Source organism: Rhinolophus hipposideros, assembly GCF_964194185.1.
Source record: "Rhinolophus hipposideros genome assembly, chromosome: 19".
Taxonomy (NCBI): domain Eukaryota; kingdom Metazoa; phylum Chordata; class Mammalia; order Chiroptera; family Rhinolophidae; genus Rhinolophus; species Rhinolophus hipposideros.
The window spans coordinates 11,734,522-11,756,595 of record NC_138065.1 but is presented as its reverse complement, the minus strand read 5'-3'; the positions used below and the strand labels follow the sequence as shown (position 1 = coordinate 11,756,595).

The following is a 22,074-nucleotide window of genomic DNA, read 5'->3' as shown; positions in this document are numbered from 1 at the left end:
CAGAGTGAGCCTCCCACCCGAGAGTCAGGGCCACATCCTGGGCTCCGGCTCGGCGTTTTCTTCTGCGGAGCCCGGGCCCAGGCCTGACCTGAAACGTCTGGTCCTCACTCCGGGCTCTGCGGGCTCGCCTTCCTGGGCCACATCAGGAGAGCAGGTGTGGCGGCCGCGCGGAAAAGAGCGCTCCTGGGGCAGTGTTCCGCCGCGCAAGGAACCGGCGGGTCGTCCAGTCCTCGGAAGAGTGCCTGAGATGCCCTCCACCTGCCTGGCCCTGCTGAAAGCGGCCGGACAGCTCCCTGCTCCCCGCCCTCCCCTAGCTTGCTCGGCTGGCTGGGCCTGCAGACCCTTCCCTCTGCAAGCGCAAGGCAGACAGAGATAAATTGCTGCGGCTGGAGACCGAGCTAATTGATACAATAAGTTTTGTAATTGCCTCGAAAATAAGGTAATGATTTGGCAGAGGGAATACTTTGATCTTATCAGCCAAGAAAGACGTCTCCAAATGAAACTTCAGAAAGGGTCTGGAAGCTTCCAACTTGGAGTGTGAAGCATCCGGACTGCCTGTTGTTCCCTCCTCCCCCTTGTCCCCTGTTCCCTGCCTGACACTCCAGGCTTTTCGAGAAGAAATGAAAGGACCCTTCTATGATGACTTGAGAAGAATATGTGCACATATGCATGGGCTATGTGTGCAGAAGGGGTGGGTTCTGGGCTGTTCAGGAACAGGGGGATAGAATGATTTCTTCAGCCCTAGAGAGGCTGTAGAAAAGGAGATGGGGGAGGCAGGCTGGGATTATGAAAACCCTTCTTTGAAGTCTCAAGCATAATGAGGTTTCTTATACAGCGAGGGCAGTTGCTTTGGGCTTTTGGGGCATAACAGAGGGAGGAGAACCTCGGTCCTGCCCTCTCAAGCGCGCGCGCGTGTATACACACACACACACACACACACTCACACACACACTCACCCTCCTTCTGCGCTGTGGGTGTCCCTGCCTGGCAGAGGCCCCAGCACAAAGAGGATTAGAAAGATGAGCTAATCTGGTTTGCATCCCAGAAAGGGACCTTGTTCACCCTGATGTTTAAGGGGGTGAAGGAGTGAGGAGTCCTCCGTTGGGGGCCTGCTGGCTGACAGTATCAGAGACTCCTTCCCTGGGGTCCGATAGATGCTGAGGTCCTGACTTCGGGGTCAAATTTAGGGAGCAGAGAAGCAGAGGCCACGGACAGCGGGTGGACTGTGCTACAAAAAACAAGAGAGAAAGAGGCCCCCACTGAAGGAACTAGCTCTCCATCCTACTTGTTTCAACAGTGAGGAAACTGAGGTCAGGAGTTGGAAAGCTACCCTCAGAGTCATGCAAATCATGCATGGCTGAGTTGGGGATAAAACTCAGGTTTTCTGATTTCTTTCAGTCTACTGCACTTGGACTGTATTGCAGGGGCTACTGAGGAAAGTGTGAAAGAGAGGGCAAGAAAAAGAGAGAAAGAGGCAAAAAGAAACAAAGATACACACTGAGAAAAATACAGAGAGGAACACACAGAGATTGAGACTGAGAAAGCCACAGAGAGTCAGAAAATACCTGGAGACATAGATGGGGAGAGTGAAAGAAGAGTGAGAGATAGAGAGAGAGTCATACAGATTTATACAGAGAGAAAGATGGAGAAACAGATACACTCCAAAAGATGGAGAGTGACAAAGACTGAACTGATAAGCATCAGAGGAGGAAAGGCAGAAGACAAAGACACACAGAGAGACAAATGACGACAGAAAGACAAACACCGAGAGATAGGAATAGACACAGAATGACAGAAGTGAGCCAGAGAGAGACAGACCCAGAGAGACACAGAGAAGAGACACGGGGACAGCGAGAGGCAAGTGAACCAAGGAAGGCAGAGTGGGAGGGACGCAGATAGGGGGTTCTGCAGATTTTTGTCCTTTGGAAGAAAATCTCACTTCCAGATCATTCTGGGGACCAGAACAGGTGGTGGGGAGAGAAAGTGAGTTCCTGCTTAGTCTACTTCATACAAGCAGATTGGGAGAGGGGGCTGAGGGCAAAGCGGGAACCACCCTCCCTTGGGGTTAGGCTGGTCAGTGACCACCCAGGATCCCAGCAGCACACCCGTTGGCCTCACACAGAACCTGGGCCACCCGCCCAGGATGGCTGTCAGCCCGCCCTTCGCCTGGCTCCAGTCTGATTACAGCCAAAGTGCTAAAAGGCTCCACCCCCCAGGCCCCGCCTCCCAAGCCTCCCCTCCTCCTTCCCCTTTTCCCTCAGCTCCCTCTTTTCCTTTCTCCTGGGCCCCTTGGGAAGCTGTCTACCCCGTTTGGCCACTGGCTGGGAGGTAAGGGGTCCCTGCCCCCCCAAACCCCCTTCCCTGGCTTGGAGCTGGATGCTCCTTCTTTTCAAAGACCTCTTGGCCTGATCTCTTTGAGACATGTTCCACGCCTCGCCTAGGAGCCCATAAATACCAAGGAGAGGCTGGTCACACTATGTACAAAGATAGATCCCCACCCCAGCCCTCTTTAAAGCCCTGGGTTCTTCCCATGTTCCCTTCTCCTCCCTAGACACCTGCATGGGGAGGCCAAAGAGGGATACAGAGGGCAGGGGGCTGGGCACTGGGGGCCTGTGTGAACCTGGCCTCATTTCAAATGAGACTTGCCTTGGTTTGCAAAGAACTCTCAGGAAAGGCAGCTCAGGGCCCCTTATGCAAGCAGCAGGCGCAGGAATTCCTTGACTCCCATCCAAACCTCCCCCCAGCCCCTTCTCAGTCTTTCTCTCTGCTTGTTACCATCCACACCACCTCCCACCCACTGGGAAAGAGAAAAGGTCATCGCAAAGGGGCCCAGGGAAGGAGGAGCCTCCTGGGAGGCGGGGTAGGTCCCGGGGAGTAAGAGCTGTTTACCCACACCCGAGTTCCTTGAGCTCATCTCCACTCCCATCCAAGGGCCAGTAGATATTCAAAACCGTTCAGTCACACACAGCTGAAAATAGAGTGAAAGATGAATCTTAACTCGAAGTGGCCCCAAGAGGAGCAGAGTATAAAGTGAGATATCAAGGATGAGAGAACACCCACTTCTGAGGACAGGAGGCTATGGTGCCACCTTGAGGAAGAAGGAAGAGCTGGCTGGGTGGAAGCTGTCCTGCTGAAGGCCTGGGGTGGGGTGGGGGGATTCTGGGGTCCTCCCTCGGGTCTCTGCTGACATCTGCAGCATGCAGCCATGAACAGCCAAACCTAGAGTGCCACCCTCAGATGGCTTCATTGTATTTGCAAGAAAAAGCCTTGGAATAGGGCATTTTCACGCATTCTGTGTCATTTAGGATGCCCTGGCCAGTGCTGGGCATGCAGCAGGTGCTCAATAAGTGCTAGAACGTGACTCCCAAATCAGTGACTCTTCCCTGGCTCCCATTATGGTGGACTGGGGTGAGGGTGGGAGGGAGGAGCAGGTCAGGCGCTAGCCTGAGCCTCTGGCCTTGACCTTCTGCCTGGAAGCCCCACAACAGGCCCTTGCGTGAGGAGCTGAGCTCTCCAGTAGTGTCTGGGACCTTGAGACTGGAAGTTTATTTTGAGATTTGAAGCTCCAAAGTGGCAGATCCCGGAAAACCTCTTCTCTGGCTCCGTATTTGTTCTCTGGTTAAGTGGTTGAGTACAGCTCTTGCAGTCAGCTGGCTCATTCAGCCTGGGGTTCCTCCTGGGGAACTGAGGGCCCAGAGGGGAGGGGAAGAAGAGGAAGAAGGAACAAAGCCCCATCTTGGATTGTCCACTCTATGACAGAGGTAGCCTGTAAGCGTTGGGGAGAAGGCTTGTTCCCTCACCCACTTCCCTCCCTCTTAGAGCTGCTGATGTTTCTAGGGGCCCCCTCAGCTCTGCAACATAGTTGAGCATCTATGTTGTGCCAAGACACGGTCCCACTTGACTATAAAGATAGCCGAAGCCAAGGAAGGGGCCTCGTAAGTGAGTTTGGGGCCCATGTGGGCGAGTCCACCCAAGGTTAGGGCTGATGTGATCATCTTCAGCTCCCCACCCTGCAACCTCAGGCCCATATGTAGAAATAAACACAGGGCCAGAGTCCCACCCAAGCCTAAGCACACAGAGGAGTCTGGGAGAGGCTGCTAGAGCTTGCAGACTGCTGCCCAGCATCAGGGTGGGGCTGGGAGGAGGTGACCGAGTGGTCCAAGGGAAGGGGCCCAGCCAGGAATGAGCGTGGGTCCATTCCTCTCTCACCTGCCCCTCTCAGGGGAGCTCAGCATAGAATCTGCTGCTTTTTTAGGAAACAGAAGGGCTGACTGGAGCCTCCCAGACCGAGAGGAAGAAGGGCAAGGGAAGGATCAGCTGGTTGGTCTCTGTATTCAACCCTCTCCCACTTCCATCCAACTCCGGTCGAGCCCCACTTTCCACCTTCTCCCCCCAAAGATGGGCACCTTCTTCCCTGCACGACCTGGCCCGCCCCTGTTACCTATCGGAACTCTCCTCCTCCGGTGCTCCCTCTGCTCCAGCTGGCTGGCCCCCTTGCCACACACCGGCCCACTCCCACCTTGGAGTCCGCGCTGGCTGTTCCCTCAGTTTGGGATGCTCTTAAGCAAGCATCTGCCGGCCTTATTCCATGCCTCCTGCAAGTCTTGACTTGAACGTGACCTTCAGGAGGCCTACTGGATCATCCTGGCTACAACTCTGTTTCCCCACAGTACTTATGGCTTTCTAACACATTATAGGTTTTGCTGACCACGTTTACTGTTTATTGTCTGTCTTCTCCCAATGGAGGGTAAACTCCGGGAGGGCGAAATTATTTTGTTTTACTTTGTTCACTGACGTGTCCTCCGGTTTAGCACATGGTAGGGAATACATAAATATTTGTTTAATTAATGAACACACTCTGCCCTCTGCCACAGAAAGTGAGGTAAAGGAGTAAGAGGTGGGGAGAGGAGATAAAGGGCCCTCTGAGCCCCTCTTCATCTCTGCCTCGGGGATGTCCGTGGCGCCTCTGCAGCCAGCTGCTCCCTGTCCGCTCACACTCTAGCGTCTCTAACAACCGAGACCTGACAGTGAGTTTGGGGTTGAGGGGGGTGGGCAGTTTCCAGCGAGTTGTTTACACCAGGGCCATATAGTTTAGATAAGTCACGGGGATAGATAGGCACCAAAGACACGTGGGAATGAGGGGCCACGCGGGAGAAACTGAGGCTGGAGAAGGGGTTGGGGCCAGATACCAGGTAAACTCGAAGTTGGAAGACCAGAGCTTTGAAGAGAATTTTCACGTCTCAGTAAAGGCGACTCTGGCCCCGGAGGCTCTACCTGTCGGCCTGGGAAGCGCGGTGGGGGCCTGGGGGAGCGGGGAGTCGCGTTTAGCGGTCAGCACCTCCCACCTCTGCCCGATGCACCACGCCCCCGGGCGGTGTGCGGAGGTGGGAGGAAGGCGGGAGCAGTGGGGAAGAGGAAGGGCGGACAGGCGACGGAGAGAAATGGCTCCGGGGCTTCCACTCTCTCGGCAAGACTCCCACCCCTCTGTTCGCGAAAGCGGCCCAGCTGTTTCTGATTCTTCGGTCCTCGCAGCCCCGCCCGATGGGGTGGGGGACCGAGGCACCCGGGACGCCGAGGGGACGAAGCTCTGTTGAGCCCCGGCGATAAAGGGTGGGGAGTCCGCGTGCGGTCCGCAGGTGTGCCCACTCCTCCGGCCATCGACTGCAGGGCAAGCGGCCGGAGGGAAGCAGGGAGACCGGGCAGGCGGGCGGGAGCCAAGCCTAACGCTGTGTGGGGGGCGCGGTGGGCCGGGGGTCGCAGGCACCAGGGGCGATGAGCCCTAGAGGGGAGAAGCCCCTACCTGAGGCCGGCTGCCCGAGGCGCCCCGGTGGGCACCGCTGAAAAGGGAGTAAAGATTCTCCCGCAACGTCCCGCGGCAGAAATTCTACCCATTTCACAGAAGCGCAAGAACGGAGAGAGGACCCGAGGAGAGCGCGCTCTCTGTGAGCCAGCTCCGCTGTTACTGTAGGTTAGCGGACAGGGGCGGGAGTGTCTGCCAGGCCCCTCGCCCCGCGCTCCCGGCCGTCGCCCACGCGAGATGGGGTTCGCGCCGAATGAAGGGCGCTAGGACCCGGTGGTGCGCGTCGGCCAGGACTGGGCGCTCCGGGCGCCGCGGCGCCCCTCGCAGGCGGCCCGGGCAGGTGGCGGCGCGGGTGGTGCTGCGCCCGGGCGCCGAGGGGCGGAGGCGGCCGCCACACCTAGGGCTCAGCGGAGCGCCGGGGCTGCGCGGGCGGAGCCGCCCTGAGGGCCGCGCGTGTCCCCGGCCCCGGCCCCGCCCCGTGCCGTCCAATGAGAGCCCGCGGCCGGAGGGGCCGTCCGCGCACTCTGCCCGCAGCCCCACTCCGCGCCGCGGACCCCCGACGCTGCGCCCCGCGCGCGAGCAGCGCACCCCAGTCCCCGCGCTCGGCGCGGCAGCACCGGCTTCCGGACACCGCTCCCGGTGACCCTCTCCGGGTCCCTGCGCCCCGGCTCCTGGAGCCCAGGTGCCCCCAAGTCCCCAGCCGACGCGAGCCTATGGCCCCCCAGGGGGGTGAGTAGGAGCAGCTGGAGACCCCCAGCCGGTGCCGCACCCACGCCCCCCGGGCCGAGCGGCGGGCGTCCCTGGGGAGCGATGCTGAGGCGGGGCGGTGCGGAGGACGCCGCGCAGCTCTCCCCGTGGCGCGCCCGCGCCCCCGGCTCCGCGCCGGCGCTCAGGCCCGCGGCCCCCGACGGCTCCCGGGCTTCCGCCCGCTTCAGCCTCGCCTGTCTGCTGCTGCTGCTGCTGCTGCTGACGCTCCCGGCGCGCGTGGACACGTCCTGGTGGTGAGCACGGCTCTCAGGGTTGGGAGGGTGAGGCGTGGGGTCCGAGAGGCCGGGGGGCCCGGAGGGAATTCACAGCTCCCGGCACCGGCTGCTCAGGAGACCCGGTTCGCTTCGACGGAGTTAGCGACATTCCGGGCAGGACTGTCACTGAAGTTCGGGAGTGATGGGGTAGGAGGTGGGAATGGGGGGCAGGGCGGCGCCGCGCCTGCCGCGCCGGGTAAGGTGGGCGCTGGGTATTCGGAACAAGGACGCCGGTGGTCGAGGCTTTACAGACCCCCCCATACGCTGTGCCCCATCTATTTCAGCTCAGGCCTTTGAGGGCAAAAGCTACCTTCCGAGTTTCTCTCGGGGTGGATTCAAGAAAGCAGTCGCCCATCTGGGGCCTTCGGTGGCCATCCAGCAGGAGCCCTTGATCGCCCACAGTCTCCAGCTGGGAGGTGGAGCAAGGGGACAGCTGGCGAGGGCGGACGAGCCTCTGCTGGTCTACCCGACTCCGTCACGCACTAAGGCTTTGGCGAGGCAGCGGCACCCCGCGCAAGTTTTAGAGACGGAATCGTGGCAGAAACGACCCCATTAACTCCCACGATTAAAACAAAATGCTTGCGTGTGCATAATTTAGGCATCTGTCTTCAGCCTCTGTTTTAAGGATGTCACTTCGAACCTTGGTATCGCCCTCCCGTCTTCCTTCTTTTTCTTCCCCAGGTGACCCCCTCTCTCCCCTCCAAGAACTAGAGGTTTCTGGAATCCCAAAATATTGAGGCCCTCTCTTCAGATTTCTTGCAGGCCTTAAGACTCCAGACAATTTACAAGAAGGCAGATGAGGCAAAAGATATTTAAAACCCACTGGATATCTGTCTGTTCTCTCCGGACCCCTCCCCACTCCTCCTCCCCCCAAAGCCAGGATGGCACTCATCTTTTTCTTTCAGGCGAGGGCTGCTCTCCCTCCTCCCACACCTTGGGGGGGGGGGCAGGGCTGGGTGAGAGTTGACTGAGAAAAGAATCTAATCGTCTTTCCTCTTCACCTCCCCCCCCCCATCAAACTGGCCTCTTGGACTGGGCTATTGCTCCTCTCTACCCATGCAGTGCCCCCCTTCCTTTCCTTACTCTGCTCCTCCCCAACCCTCCCCCTACCCCACCACCACCTCAAAGTGTGGTCTCTTCTCCCCTCGCACCCTGTGGCTTTTCTCTTCTTGACTTGGAATCTAGGCTGGAAGGGTGAGGGGTAGCTGGCTGAGGGGCCAGCGAGCTTGGGCCGCAGATTCCTATCATTTCAAGATGCGTCTCTCTCGCCATCCCCACCCCCACCCCCACCCCGTTTTCCTGTTTCAGAAAAATCTCTCTTTTGGATCTTTTTTATCTCTGCAGTGTTGGGGAAGGCAAGGAGGGGGGTTCTGGATGGGGGAGCAGGGAGGCCCATATCTTACATCTGGCTTGAAACATTCCTTTAGAAATGGAAAGAAGGGGGACGAGGAGAAAAGCCTTTCAGAGTTCAGAGTGAGCTCAAAGCCACCCTTTACCGTCAAGGGCTTAGTTTGGCTGGGGACTCGCATCTTCAGTGGCCCTGTAGAGAGAGGATGAAGGGACCACTGCGCACCCTTATCCATTCCAGGTGGCACTTTGCTTTAGGGACTCGATTGCTTACCAGCTTGGGAGGCTGTCTTGGGGACCACTTGGTGTTGAGGTGAGGAATTGTAAGTCTGGTAGTTTCAGGATCCTGGTAGCGGTTCCTAAAGACCCATCTGGGGTTCTTTCTAGTCCCCATTTTGTCCCCTTGGCTACTCCCTTTCCCTTTTTCTTTCTCTACTACTCTCCCACCCCACCCTACCCCACCCCACGTGGTTCATATTAAAGATTTTTGGAAAAACTCCTAGGTAGGAGAGCCAGCTAGGGGGGCAGGCGGGTGATAGAGGGGTTCAGCTGTCCCTGTGAAACGGAGGAAGGCAGCAGCAAGGATGGGGCGTGAATACAGAGGTTATTTTCGTCTCCTTGCCTCACACCTGTCATAGCTGCAGGCCCCCCGTGCCTGACTCAGTGGGCATCACTGCTGGGATAAAGTGGAAAGCTGCTTTCTAAAGGCAGGTCAGGCCCCCAAGAGAATTCTCTCCCCCTTGGGAAAAAACCCAGCGAGACTGACATTCTGTACAACCCCTGGAAGAGATGCTGTTGGCTCTGTGTGTCGGGGTTCCACTCTGGAGCAGAAGGCCCTCACTGGCACCAGCTAACAGCCTGCTCTTCCTCGAGCCCATCCCCTTACTCTCCAACCACTCCGCTCTCCCATCTTTAACTGGAGGAGGAAACAATGGTCTCTTCATAATCTATGATGAACAGAACAAGAGACGGGGCTCCGGGCATGTGCTTTCCTGTTCCACTTCGCATTCTGCAGGGGGCTCGATGGAGGGAACCACAGGGCAGGACATCGTTCATGGGTTCACGGAGGGCGAGGAGCACTGGCGTGACCGTTACCAACGTCAGCTGCCACTCAGTGTACCCTTGCTGAGCTCCAGACACTACGGCCAAACACCTAATGAGAATCATCTTCCGAATAATCCCCCAAATAATCCAGTGAGGCAGATACTATCATTATCCCCATTTCACACATGAAGATAGGAGGGGAGTGGTGAGAAACTCAAGTTCATGCCAATTTTGGAGCCCGACTGGCATACTCAGTTAAGCGTTATAGGCCTCTCTTGCCCTTGGAATGAAAATGAGCTTGGACTTTGGAGTCAGATGTCCTTGGTTCACCTGGTTCTTCTCTGACTAGCGCTGACGGACAGTACTCTCCCTGAACCTCTCATTTTCTTCACCTGTAAAATGGAGATCTCTTTCTCAGGGGATTTTTGTGTAGAAAAATGTTTTGTAAAAAAAAAAAAAGTACCATATAAATGATGTTGTATTGAGAGATTCAGGGAGGGTGACAGTTTTATCCCTTTGTTCAAAGCCCTCAATGGGCTGGGCTGAACCATGTACACGGGGAGCTGTAAAGAAAGGGGGAAATAAAAAGAGGATCCCTGGCCTCATTAAAAAGACACACATACACACATGAAACATCTGCAAGTAGGCTGGCTATGCCCACAAGGAGTGAAGCTATCACTGAAATGAAGTTTCTCGCTGGCTAGGGGAGAAAGGGAGGTGGGGTTAAATCAGAGCGGGTAGGTGTTTACTCAACAAATAGTTAAGGACCTACTATGTGCCAGACACTGTTCTAGGTACTGGGGATGCGGAAGTGAACAAACACGACAGAAATCACTGCCTTTGTGGAGCAGTGCACCCAAGCCACCTGGGGGTGCTGGCAGAATGGGGAGTCTGACCCAGCAGGCCTGGGAAGGGGCCAGAGGGAGGCCCCACTTCTGGCTGCCCTCCAGCCGAGGCAGATACTGCTGTCCTGGAGCCCACACTTGGAGTAGCCAGGCGCTGGAGGAGAGTAGGATAGAAGTCACTTTGTCAAAGGAAGGGCTGTCAATTGATCAAAAGCAGGTAGAGAACATTCTGGGTAGGAAGCTGGGAAGGAAGCAAAGACAGCCAGAGAGTCAAGGGTACCTCGCCCCCCCTCCAGCCCTTGAGCTGGGGGTGCACCTTTCTGCCCCTAACAGCTGAGCTGAGAGCTTGGCACATGGTGGGCATTTGGCAGGCATGTGTTGAATTGAGAGGAGGAAGGGCTGGCCCTCAGGCTCAGTTTTATTGGAGGCCCCCACGCCATCCATCGACAAGGGGCTGACCACTGGTCAGCAGGCAGGCGCCCTGCTCTGCAGAATCCTGAAGCCGCTACTCAGTGGGGTGAAGGTGGTAGCAGGACAAACTGAATTCTCTTCCCATGTTAGATACTGAACAGATGTTCCCACGCTCAGTGAGGGTGTAACAGAAGGACCAACGTGGCTGCAGCAGAGTGGATTTAAGTCAGACCACAGGAAGGACTTTTTGCCAGTTTGGCCTGCCTCACTCCAGACTGTCTCATGAGGGCTGGATTACTGGTCTCCCATTCCCATCCAACCCCCCTCTTCCCAAGCCCCAGTAAAAAAAACAAACACCCATTGCCTAAGGCAGTACTCAGGACTGAAGTGGGGAGGCAGAATGGTGGTGAGACAGGGACAGGCTCCAACTCCAACGGTCTTGATTCTCCAAACAAAGCACCGCGGCAGTGGGTGTAACTCAGGGCTGTGCGTCAGGCGGCCCTTTCCGGCCTGGCCCAACCCGGGGTGTTTATTTTGTTTGTTCCTGGAAGCTGTTGCCCTGATGGACAGTGCTGGGGACGCTGATTCCATGGGATTTCTCAGTGGTGGGTCAGCCCTCACCCCCCCACCCCCCGACAGATGGGCCCCATCAGCTCTGCCGAGTCCCAGAAGAGGCAAGCATCAGCCCTCCTTCTGTTGGTTTGACTTGGTGTCACCAGTGGCGATCCAGTCTGTGGGTGAGGGCCGGGTGTGTGAACTGTGGGGGGAGTACATAGAGCCCAGAGCAGTTCAGCATTTCCCCTGTACCCACTGGCCGCCCTCCCTTCTCCTCACCCACTTCTAGGCCTATGTTGAGGCCTTTACCAAACCATCAGCTCATTTACAGCCCAAACTACATCTTTTCAGACTGTTAACAGCAACTGCCCTCCTCGGCCCCCACCTGTTCAGTAAAGAGGAGAGAAGGCGTCCTTTGATGTGTTAGGACAGGAGAATAGAGAATTCCCAGCAAATCAAGGAAGGTGCTGGGTGTTGGAGAGCTAGAAAGGGAGTAGTAAGAAGTGGGTGAATGGGTCATTTGATGGCCTGTGGGGAGAAAAGGTGATGACACACTCCTGTCTTCTCTCTGCAACGGTCTTCCTGAGGCTTGTGGTGGAGTCCAGGGCTAAGAGTGTTTGAACGAAGAGAAAATATTGCCTTGAGAAATTTGAGAATGACTCTAGCCATCCACCTACCTTTGAGTAGCCCACCCCACAGGATCTTCTTATAATTGTTCCTAGTAGGCTAGAATATGGGGAGTGTCACCCTCTTGCTTTATTTTGGCTTTTAGCTTTCTGCTACAACAGCCCTCTGCCCATGCAGGTCCACCCAGGACATACTACCCTATAGGTTGGGGGGAAGGAAGATTTTGAAAAACTCAAGACTCATGGGTTAAAAAAGGCCATGGGCCTGGAAATAAAAGGTATGGAGAGGAGAGCTGGGAGTAGGGTCTTTCACCCCAGACCTCACCATGGGCAATGAGGATTTGTAGCTCCATGGGTCCAACTAGGGTTACAAACGTTACTCAGAATTGCCCACTATGTCTCTTCCCACTGGCCCCTCCCTGTCTCCATCCTTCTTCCCTCAGACCATGTCTTCATGGACCAGCCATGTAGGACAGGCCTCTTACATGTGGGTGTAAAAGTGTTGTCTCAGACTCTCGTTTTGTTAGTTTATTTTTCCATGAGGCTCTTAATGTTTATTAAATAAACAGGCAATGGGTTTATGTGACATGCCCACAGCTTCTTGTGTATGTGACACATGCCTGGCCTGTGTTCTGGGAGTGTGTGTCACTCTGGCCTTTGGCTGGGGGACTGGTGATGGTGGGAGACCGCTCAATTACTCTCTCTGCAACTGTCTAACTATTTCTCCAGAGCTTGTGGGGAATGGTTCTACCCAGCGGCCTTCGGCAATGTGGGTTGGGGAAGGAGAAGGAGCGAGTCCAAGGTCTAAATGCCAAACTTTCCCCCTCCCAGTGGCCTCCTCAGGCAGAAACAGAGCGGGGATGTTCTGACAGGGCCATGTCCACCTTGCAGGTACATCGGGGCCCTGGGGGCCCGCGTGATCTGTGACAATATCCCTGGTCTGGTGAGCCGGCAGCGGCAGCTGTGCCAGCGCTACCCAGACATCATGCGCTCGGTGGGCGAGGGTGCCCGAGAATGGATCCGAGAGTGTCAGCACCAGTTCCGCCACCACCGCTGGAACTGCACCACTCTGGACCGGGACCACACAGTCTTCGGCCGCGTCATGCTCAGAAGTAGGGGCCTCCCCCACCCTGCCCAGCTCCTTCCCTTGCTGTGCTTGGGGTGGTGAGGGCGTAGGGTAGGCGCGATGCCTCGCTCGTCTCCTCCACACTCCTTCATAATCAGGGACACGGTTGTGGGCAGAGCGCAGGACACCGTTGGGAACAGACCCTCAGTACCTCAGATGTGTGGCCAGGGGCCCCTCTAAGTGCCCGCGTTCTGGGATGATGGGATGAAGGAACAGCACTCCCAAGCACCTCCATCTTATTCCTCCTTCCCGGCCCTCACTAACGCCCAGCCTGCGGGTTTCCACGCACTGTCTGGCTGAGGACTAGGTCCGCTGCTCTGTTCTCAGCTCACCACTACCACTGCCCTCACGCCCAGCCTCCAGCACCACAGTAATGGGAGCGCGGGATAAACAGAAAGGTGATATGTAAATATTTGGAGAGTCAGCGGCTTGGCCCCAGCTCAGCACAAAAGCTTAGCAGAGCTAGACAATAAACTAGGAGAAAGGGAATGAGATGGGACTCTGGAGGTGTCGGAGGGACAGGGCTGATGATTCATCAGTCCGCAAGAGCCGGGAGGGGAGGAAGCAGGCAGCGAAGGCAGCCTCTCTCTCCAAACAGGCTGACCCCTGGGCGAGGGTCTCTGTTGTGGAGGAACTGTCCAGCAGAGTGGGCCTGAAAAGGCCTGGAATGTGGACGCAGCTTAGCTGCGCCAGGGTTGGCACTCAGTGGGGGAGGATGATTCCCCCTGAAACTTTTCAATGGACGGACCGAGGGAGTTTGGAAAGAAGCAAGTGTACAGGTCAGCCCAAGAGGTCAGATGTACAAAGAAGTGGCTAGAAAGTGGTGAGAGCTAGGGGAAGGGGCCAGAGACTCTGGGGAATGTTGTTGGAAGGAAAGGCCCATTTGAATAAAGGGGGTGCAGGGGTTGCTCTGGGAAGGAGAAAGAGAGAGATTTCACAGTCGGAGGTTGTGTGGGCTGAAGAAGGGGACAGACGTGGCCTCTTTCCTGAACACACCTCTGCCTTGCTCTCTCCAGGTAGCCGGGAGGCAGCGTTTGTGTACGCCATCTCCTCAGCAGGCGTGGTCCACGCTATCACCCGTGCCTGTAGCCAGGGTGAACTGAGTGTGTGCAGCTGTGACCCCTACACCCGTGGCCGGCACCATGACCAGCGTGGGGACTTTGACTGGGGTGGCTGCAGTGACAACATCCACTATGGCGTTCGCTTTGCCAAAGCCTTCGTGGATGCCAAGGAGAAGAGGCTTAAGGATGCCCGGGCCCTCATGAACTTACATAACAACCGCTGCGGGCGCACGGTCAGTGCTCACGTCTGTGCATGCGCATTCGTATTGGCTGGGGGGTGGGTGACCCGAGGTGTGACCATGGACTCCATGTGAAGGTGGGAGTGCTGAAGGCTGTGGGTCACTTCCAGATGCCCCAAACCCCAGGACAGGAGCAGTAATTGCAAGGCTTCAGCCAGGTGCATAGTCTTCACACAGGTGGAAAGTAGGGAGAGGTGGGGAAAAAAAGGGGACTAACTTTTTAGGAAGGAAAAAAATGCCTCCATAAAGACTGAGGAGGGGAAGAGCTTGTTCTAGTCAGTTCACTGGTATTTACGCACCTCCTATGTGCCCTGTCCTGTGCTGGGAAATGATGTGTTACAAAAGTAGACGGCATGGTACCCTCAACTCTAAAACCCATGAAAACCAGAGGACGTGCCAGCATACTGTAATCGTGAACAGAACCCTGTGGCTCTAAAGGTCAAACAACCTGTCATGACAAGGAAAGACTGTTGGTCCAGGAAGGTTTTCTAGAAGAAGTTCCTGAATTGGATCAGGAAGAATGAATGGGATCTGATGGGGCCCAGCAGACCCCAGGGCACTCACGTGTTTAGTCCTAGGGATGAGTACAGAGTGCCCTGACCGCTGCCTCGCCCTCCCTTCCCTGCCTCCCCACCTACCAGGCTGTGCGGCGGTTTCTGAAGCTGGAGTGTAAGTGCCACGGCGTCAGCGGCTCCTGTACTCTGCGCACCTGCTGGCGTGCACTCTCAGACTTCCGCCGCACAGGGGATTACCTGCGGCGGCGCTACGATGGAGCTGTGCAGGTGACGGCCACCCAGGACGGCGCCAACTTCACAGCAGCCCGCCAAGGCTATCGCCGTGCCACCCGGACTGACCTTGTCTACTTTGACAACTCCCCAGACTACTGTGTCTTGGACAAGGCTGCAGGTAAGGAAAGCAGGTGGGGACATGGAGCCCCAGTTCTTAGTGCCCGCAGGCCCGGGTAGTCAAGGTGGGTTCAGCCTCAGGAGTCAGGGAGATGCTGTGGGAGGAGTCCGTCTCCTCCTGACATGAAGACCTTGTAATGAGATGTGCCCCCGTCTGCACAAGCAGAGAGGAGAGGTCACTGAGCTCCTGGAGGCCTGAGGTCTGTGTGATGCACAGGAGGGACAGGTCTGCTCAGAGCATGTTAAGAGTCACCCGTTCTCATTACTGAGCAATGTGTGCGCCACACAGAAGCAGAAGATATATAGCCTTAAATCTTTGGCTCTTTACAATCTAGCTAAGAAATGAGATGTAACAGGTAGACAGACACAACTGAAAAAGAGAGATGACTGATGAAGTGAAGAGAAGCTGATTTGAAAATGTGGAATGTAAGCTGTTTCTTGGAGTGTGAGGATTATCTGGACAGCTAGAGAGAACAGGCAGGTATCGTCTGCATATCAGCAGAGCGGTAGGTGGGAAAGTGCATGATCTGTTCCAGAAACAGAGAGAAAATTAATGAGTGAAGATTTCAGGTAAGGGAGATGAAAGGTAGAAAGACAGGTTGGGATCAGACCATAAGTGACCTTAAAGGCTTAATCCAGTGTGCTGCCACGAAGAGTCTAAAACGGAGCTGAGAAAGCAAGGCAAGAGGAGATCCCTACCAAAGGCTAACCATGGCAGAAAGCAGCAGATGTTCATTCTGTTCCAGATACGTGTGGTGGAATTCTTGGGGCTGCTGGAAGGTGATACAGTATTCCCCCAAAAGACTGGAAGTTGCCATCCTGGCTCATTTTTCAGGCTCAGATAGGTTAAACTCGGCCCCACATGCTATGCAACAGAAATGTCTTCCCCTGCTTAGTGTCATGCGCTCCCAGACCCTTCTCTGAGACTCGGCAGTCAGGACTTGGGGGCCAGACACCTCAGCTGTCCTGGGTGCTGTTTGTTTTCACTCCTCACTGACGTTCCTGGGAGTTAAGGGGTTCGAAGTAAAACTGGGCACAGACACAGGGTGGGGTCCCCCCCAAGTAACAGAGAAGGTAGTCTGTGTCCTGTGAAGGGTGCCAGAAGAAGAAAGGTTGAGAGAGCCCTTCTCATTCTCCTAGTGAGGTTCTGTTTTCTTCTCCCGTGGTATAATTGGGAGGGCTACTCTCCGAATGCCTGGAAATCATTCCCTCAGTTCTGAGGTGTGAGCATACGCTACCATACCTGAAACACACCTTTGGGGAAGGGTCTTTGGAGTTAGGAGGGAGGATGACTCCTATGTGTGTTGGTTTATCTCAGAGGCATAAAGTTAACTCTCATAAAACCCCAAGTAGGGCCTGGAACTCAAAGGGTCCTAGTCATCCCAGAAGGCAGTGTGGAACCAGGAATTCCCTCCAAAGCAATACTGTCCAATGAACTTTCTGTGATGATAGAAACGTTTTACGTCTGTGCTCTCCAATACGGTAGCCACTTAGCCACATGGGATTATAAAGTACTTGAAATACATAGCTAGTGTGCCCAAGGAACTAAGTTTTAAAATGTATTTAATTGTAATTATTTTAAATTTAAACGGCCACAGTTGGCTACTGGCTAGTGCACCGGGTAAGTCAGCTCCAGAGTATAGAAGAGGCTGCTGGCACCCAGGGAGGATTTCGGAGCCAGCCCTTGGAATTAGGAGAGTAAGATGTAAAAGACCCAGTCAGCCCACACTCGAGAGCAGTGGTCTCCTGACATTTTGGATTGTATATTCCCATCATTGACAAAAAGGTCTGAGCATGTACTTCCAATATGTGTATACTTACTTCTAAATCGTATCTATGTTCCACTGTGCTAATTTGTACATTATAGAACATAATATAAAATATTTTAAATTGATGAAATTAAAAAACAAATATAGAAGTTCTAGATTACTTCCCATATCCCAGTGAATGTGAAGTCTACTGCGACAGAAATCCCCCTTTTAACCCCCAGGTTACTAACTTTCCCATCCTGGAAAAGGGTTGGAGTAGATGTTGTCTGCGATCCCTCCATCCAAAACCCTAACGACTGTATGATCTGTTGGCGGGATCTCCTTTGCAAGAATCAATCAGAATGAGGTCCCCAGCATTCTCTGTGCAGGGAATAACATCATCCCTACCCTTCAAGAGTTCCCAGTATAAGGACAAAGGCAAGGGATATTCTTCAGGAACTCCTTAGAGCTATGTACGCCTCCAGCCAGTCATGCTCATCACTTCACCTCCTCAGCTGGACCGAGATTACAGATATAACAATTCACTTAGACGCTATTATTATGCATCGCTCAAAGTTTCATATGAGAAAACTAAACCTAGAGAGATTAACTAACTCGCTAAATCCCACGGCTAAGAAGTGGCAGAACTGGGATTTAAATCACTGACATCACTATTTAGACACTCTGACATCAGGCCCATGCTGTTTATGGCCATACTATACTACTTCCTTGTATAGTACAACTTAATAAAATGTAAACTAAGGACCAAAATACTGACAAATGGTAGCTGGATCTGTGTTGTGGCAAGACTTGTTGGAAAAGAGAAATTATAGGTGTTATTTCTTTAAACTTTTTATTACAGAGAAATTGAAACATAAAGTAGAGTCCTCACCCCGCTTTAACAATGACGAACGCCTTCAGGCGAGGTTTGGAAGGGGACCTGCAGGTGTGTATTGGCAGGGAGGGCACTGCAGGTAGTCAGTGGTCTCGGGGTAGCCCTGATGTTGTGAAGAAAGCAGCCTGGTGCAGAGGGCCAGGAAGAGAGGAGCACTGTGGCTGGAGGGTGTATTTTTAGGAAAAGAGATTCTTGATGGTTTGCTCATGAGGATGTGGGTAAGGAAACCCGGAGCAGCTGAGGGAAGAGGTAACTTGGTTCTCACTCTCTCTTCCCCGACCTAGGCTCTCTGGGCACTGCAGGCCGAGTCTGCAGCAAGACATCGAAAGGGACAGACGGCTGTGAGATCATGTGCTGCGGCCGAGGGTATGACACCACTCGAGTCACCCGTGTCACCCAGTGTGAGTGCAAATTCCACTGGTGCTGTGCTGTGCGGTGCAAGGAGTGCAGAAACACTGTGGACGTCCACACTTGCAAGGCCCCCAAGAAAGCAGAATGGCTGGATCAGACCTGAACACACAGATACCTCACGCACCGTCGACTTCAAACCTCCTGACTCAAAAGCACAAGCTCTTTGCATGCACACCTTCCTCCACTCTCAGCCCTGGGCTGCTACAGTTTTATTTAAAGACTTGGAGAGTAATCCAGAGGGAGTCTGGTGTCCCGCTGGTTCCTTAGCCCTGGGAGGTTGATGGGATGTAAGAAACGGAGCAGCTCCCTGACTACCCTCTCTGGAGGTTGCAAGGGACAGTGGAAGAGGTGTAGGGGTCTTCAGAGTGATATGAGTTGCACTAAAGCATGTGGTCAAGGCTCATTTTTCCTTTCCTTTGCACTGGCTTCCTGACACTTACTGTGTGTGCAGAAGGAAGGGTACCTGGAGAGAGCTTCTTTTTGTTCCTATCTGGCTGAGGGTAGATGGGACACAGATGAAACCACCTATCTCCTCCCATGTCACTTTGAGCAGACTGCCTGGTACCCCCCAAAAAACTCTTAGGCTACAACCTTCTTTCATTTTTGAGAGTTAGGTAAGAGTTAGCTATAGTGGACAAGGTTCCATTCATATGCTCATCTGTTTATAAACTGCTGTGTTCTGGAGGGGAAATTATGTAAGTATACAAATATGCATTCTCTTCCAGTCCCTCTCTCCTTTTCTATATCAGACAGCACTGCCTCTTTAGCTCACTTTCTGCCCGTTCAAACTGAGTGGCATGCAGTGGTAACCATGCCTAACAGATTGTTAGAATACCCTGGAACATTCCTGAGAAAGTAATTTAGTAAGTCTGCCTAGGCCTTGAGATTTTATTCTTTAAACCACCATGCATTATTCTGGGTCTGCCACGTTCGAGACGTTTTGAGTAAAAGGTGTATGACTCATGGAGGGTGGGAGAGGGTAGCAGTCCTGATCTCAAGGGCCCACATGAGGCATCTGTGTAGAGAAGGCAGGTAGAGACCTCTGGCTTTGGCAATTTTTAGGAGAGAGAAGATCCTAGCCCTTGAAGCTGGGAGAAGGATCCAGTGGCTACAGAGAGAGGAGAGCTGGGACTTGGGGCAAAAGTGGTAAACAGCTTAGAAAGTAGCCTTTCCCCATTTATCCAAGAAATCTTTATTTAATGACTCTCCAAGTCCTGCTGATTATTGTCATTCACTCCATCTTTGGCTTAAAGAGGGGAGCTCCTTCTATGCTACTACCCACTGCCTAACTAAGCTTGCCATAGTGGAGTCTCCAGAGATAGCGGACTTACTAAGCTAGGGGTAGGGCACGGAGTCCAAAAAACCATGATGTCCTATTTGTATGTGACTTAAACAATGGTTATCTCTTGCCTGTTGATAGTTTAAAGGAGCAGAGTGGTGTCGAAATTTGCAGTTATGACACACATGGTTTGAAATCACAGCTGTTTTTGATATTTTGAACAAGATACCCAAATTCTCTGAGCCTCTATCTTCTCACCTATAAAATGAGGGTATGAACCTATCTCAGATACTGAGTTTTAATTGTGCCCCTAACTATGGCCAGCAAGCTCTTACAAAGCCCCTAACTGGTCTAGCCCATCATGACATACCTCAGAAGTTTCCATTCAGGAATATAAAATATTGACAGCAGGCTGTAGGTGAAGAGGTCTACACAAGGAGTTCTGAATATAGACGCCCTCCCTTTCCCAAGTCCCTTCCCACATCCCTTGGGGTCCTCACATGTTTGTGGTGCAGGGTTACTCTGCACAGACAGCAGAAGGGAGCCATAGTTCTGCGCCATGAGGGCAGATGTATTTGGATGATAGGACTAATATTTGCATAACCTGCTGAGACCTGTGTGGGAGAGTTTCGGGTGGTTTTTCTTTTGGTGAGGGGGTTTGCTCCGATTTCACATCCATTAACACAAAACATGAGCTAGTCAGGGCCCTTGTGGTCTGCGGTGAGGGGATTCCTGTGGAGAAATGGGACTGAGTGAGTCAGGCCAGGGGAATGTCTTCCTTGCAGAGTGGAGTCAACTGGATAACTGATGAGCCAATGGTGGGATTAAGGAGGGGGAAACGGTGGGGGTGGGGGTGGGAGAGGAGATGGAAGAGAAGAGCTTCTGACACCTTGAGCTGGGATTAAGAGGAGGAAAGCCCTAGGGTAGTGGGAAGGGAAGAGGGTCATAGTCAGTCTGAATTCAAGAACAGCTGAACGAATTTATAAAAGGGTGCTGTCTTGTCTGCTGGGCTGCTGGGAAGGGCCTCCGGTCCCACTTAGCCCCTGCTCTCAGGAGAACACCCATTACCACAGAAATGATAGCACAGGCCTTCTATGGGAAATCAACCTGAATTAAATCTACCTGTGCTCTTATCTAGTCCTTTTTAGTTCTTACCCTGTGGGAGGAAGTGGGCCTTTTCTGGCGTCTCATACTCTTGTGCTTTCCCCTGGGCTCCCAATTCTAATTCATAAAGACCCAAATTTTGCATTTTCCTCTAAATGGTTAAGAGAAGAGCGGGCTATCCAGAAGTGAGAGGTTTGAAGTGAAGTGGATAGGGAGAGAAGAGGTCCGTGTAAGCCCCATACAGAGGCTATGTGGCCCCCAGAAGAACTGATGGCCAAGCAATTAATTTTTCCTCTTATTCCGTAGCTTGCCTCTGCATTCCGACTGGCTTTAGACAACTGGCATCATTTCTGCACTATACAAACAGAAACTAATTCATTTGGAACAATCAACAAAATGAGAACTCTATTTGGTGCAGTCAGGGCTGCATTGGGTTCCGCTGTTCCTCAGCGTGGCCTCTCCTCCTCCCATCCCTCCTCCATCCAGTAGAGGCCTGTCTCTCAGAGCTGCCGTCTCTTATGCCCTCTCTCTCTTCCCGTCCTTCCTGTTGGTCCTCATTTCTTTTAACTTTTAATATTTAGGTATAATGCAGGTGGAAAGTGCTATTTGGATACCACATTAACTTAAAAGACATTATCCCTGTCCTTTAAAGATCTTAGAACCTTCTAGAGAAGGCACAAGACTGAAGTACCCCAGCTGCACAGTCTGTAACCAGTTTCTTTATGTAAAAGTAAGGGTGCCAGCCTTAAGCTAGCCCTGCATATAAGAGCCAATTTGGAGTATTGCGAGTGTTGAGGAATAGCACTATTCCATACTCTTCCTTAGAATGCTGGAAAAAATGCAATCAAGGACTTCAGGTTCTTTAAAAGAATCAAACATTGCTTGGCCCTGAGGGTCTATTTGCAAAAAGTCTTGTATGTAGGTCTGACTCATGCCCACTCACTGCCTCATTTCTCTTCCTCCCTGTGGCAGAGTAATTTCTTCTTCCTCTCACCTCCCTCAGCAAGAACACCAACCACTAAGTCCATGCCAAATTCTTAGACTCACTCAGGACATGGCTTAATGTAAGAGATAATTAGGATTTTCCCTCGTCTTCTCTGAGGTTTTATTTAAACGTCCTCAGTGGTCATAGGGCAGAAGCCCAAGGGAGGACGCCAGGGAGAGTATGTTTCTCATCCCTGGGAGGCCGTCAGCCTTGCTCCTGCAGCCAAATTACAGCACCAGAGAACAATGTGATGCATTCCTCGGCAGGTCGGTGGGACCCTGGGCGCCTGGGCCTGTGGAGAGAGGTGCCAGACACAGAGCTCTCCGAAAGCAATCCTGCAGAGCCGCCCCCTGGGTGCAGAAATGAAATACGGGAGAGCTTCACATTACACGGAGACCTGTAGCTCACACCTGGTTATTGATGGCCCTGGTGGAGGCCTCTGCCCCCACCCTCCACTTAGGAACTGCCTGCTCCTACGGGGGTTGGGCATCTTTGAAGCAATGCTGGAAAACAAAAGACACTTCCTTTTCACTTGTTGCCATCCCTGTCAGCCTGCACACGAGCCTGAGGATGTACACTCACGTGAGGTGCACATATGTGGACATGCACGTAGCTTCTCTCAGGGGTACAGGGGTTCCAGTCATCCTCCCTCTCCTCAACAATAAAAAAAA

General features: G+C 53.5%; 2 protein-coding genes across 6 annotated transcripts in view; one reads left to right on the top strand and one right to left on the bottom strand.

Annotated features, from left to right (window-relative positions):
* The window catches only part of ST7L (suppression of tumorigenicity 7 like), a gene marked incomplete at its 5' end in the record, with an annotated part of 157,603 nt that overhangs the window by 58,751 nt on the left and 76,778 nt on the right, over window positions 1-22,074 (bottom strand). The window lies entirely within an intron of this gene.
* On the top strand, window positions 6,302-22,060 carry WNT2B (Wnt family member 2B). Its single transcript, XM_081025022.1, has 5 exons — window positions 6,302-6,801; window positions 12,542-12,762; window positions 13,793-14,070; window positions 14,718-14,982; window positions 17,909-22,060. Exons 1-5 carry the CDS (start codon window positions 6,611-6,613, stop codon window positions 18,136-18,138), a joined length of 1,185 nt encoding a protein of 394 aa, XP_080881148.1. The 5' UTR covers window positions 6,302-6,610; the 3' UTR covers window positions 18,139-22,060.

What these genes read in the sequence shown, in the direction of transcription:
- WNT2B (XM_081025022.1), top strand. Translation starts at nt 6,611, where the DNA reads ATGCTGAGGCGGGGCGGTGCGGAGGACGCCGCGCAGCTCTCCCCGTGG. An exon ending in CGCGTGGACACGTCCTGGTG is followed by an intron (nt 6,802 to 12,541) that starts GTGAGCACGGCT and finishes TCCACCTTGCAG; the next exon opens with GTACATCGGGGCCCTGGGGG. An exon ending in TGTCTTGGACAAGGCTGCAG is followed by an intron (nt 14,983 to 17,908) that starts GTAAGGAAAGCA and finishes TCCCCGACCTAG; the next exon opens with GCTCTCTGGGCACTGCAGGC.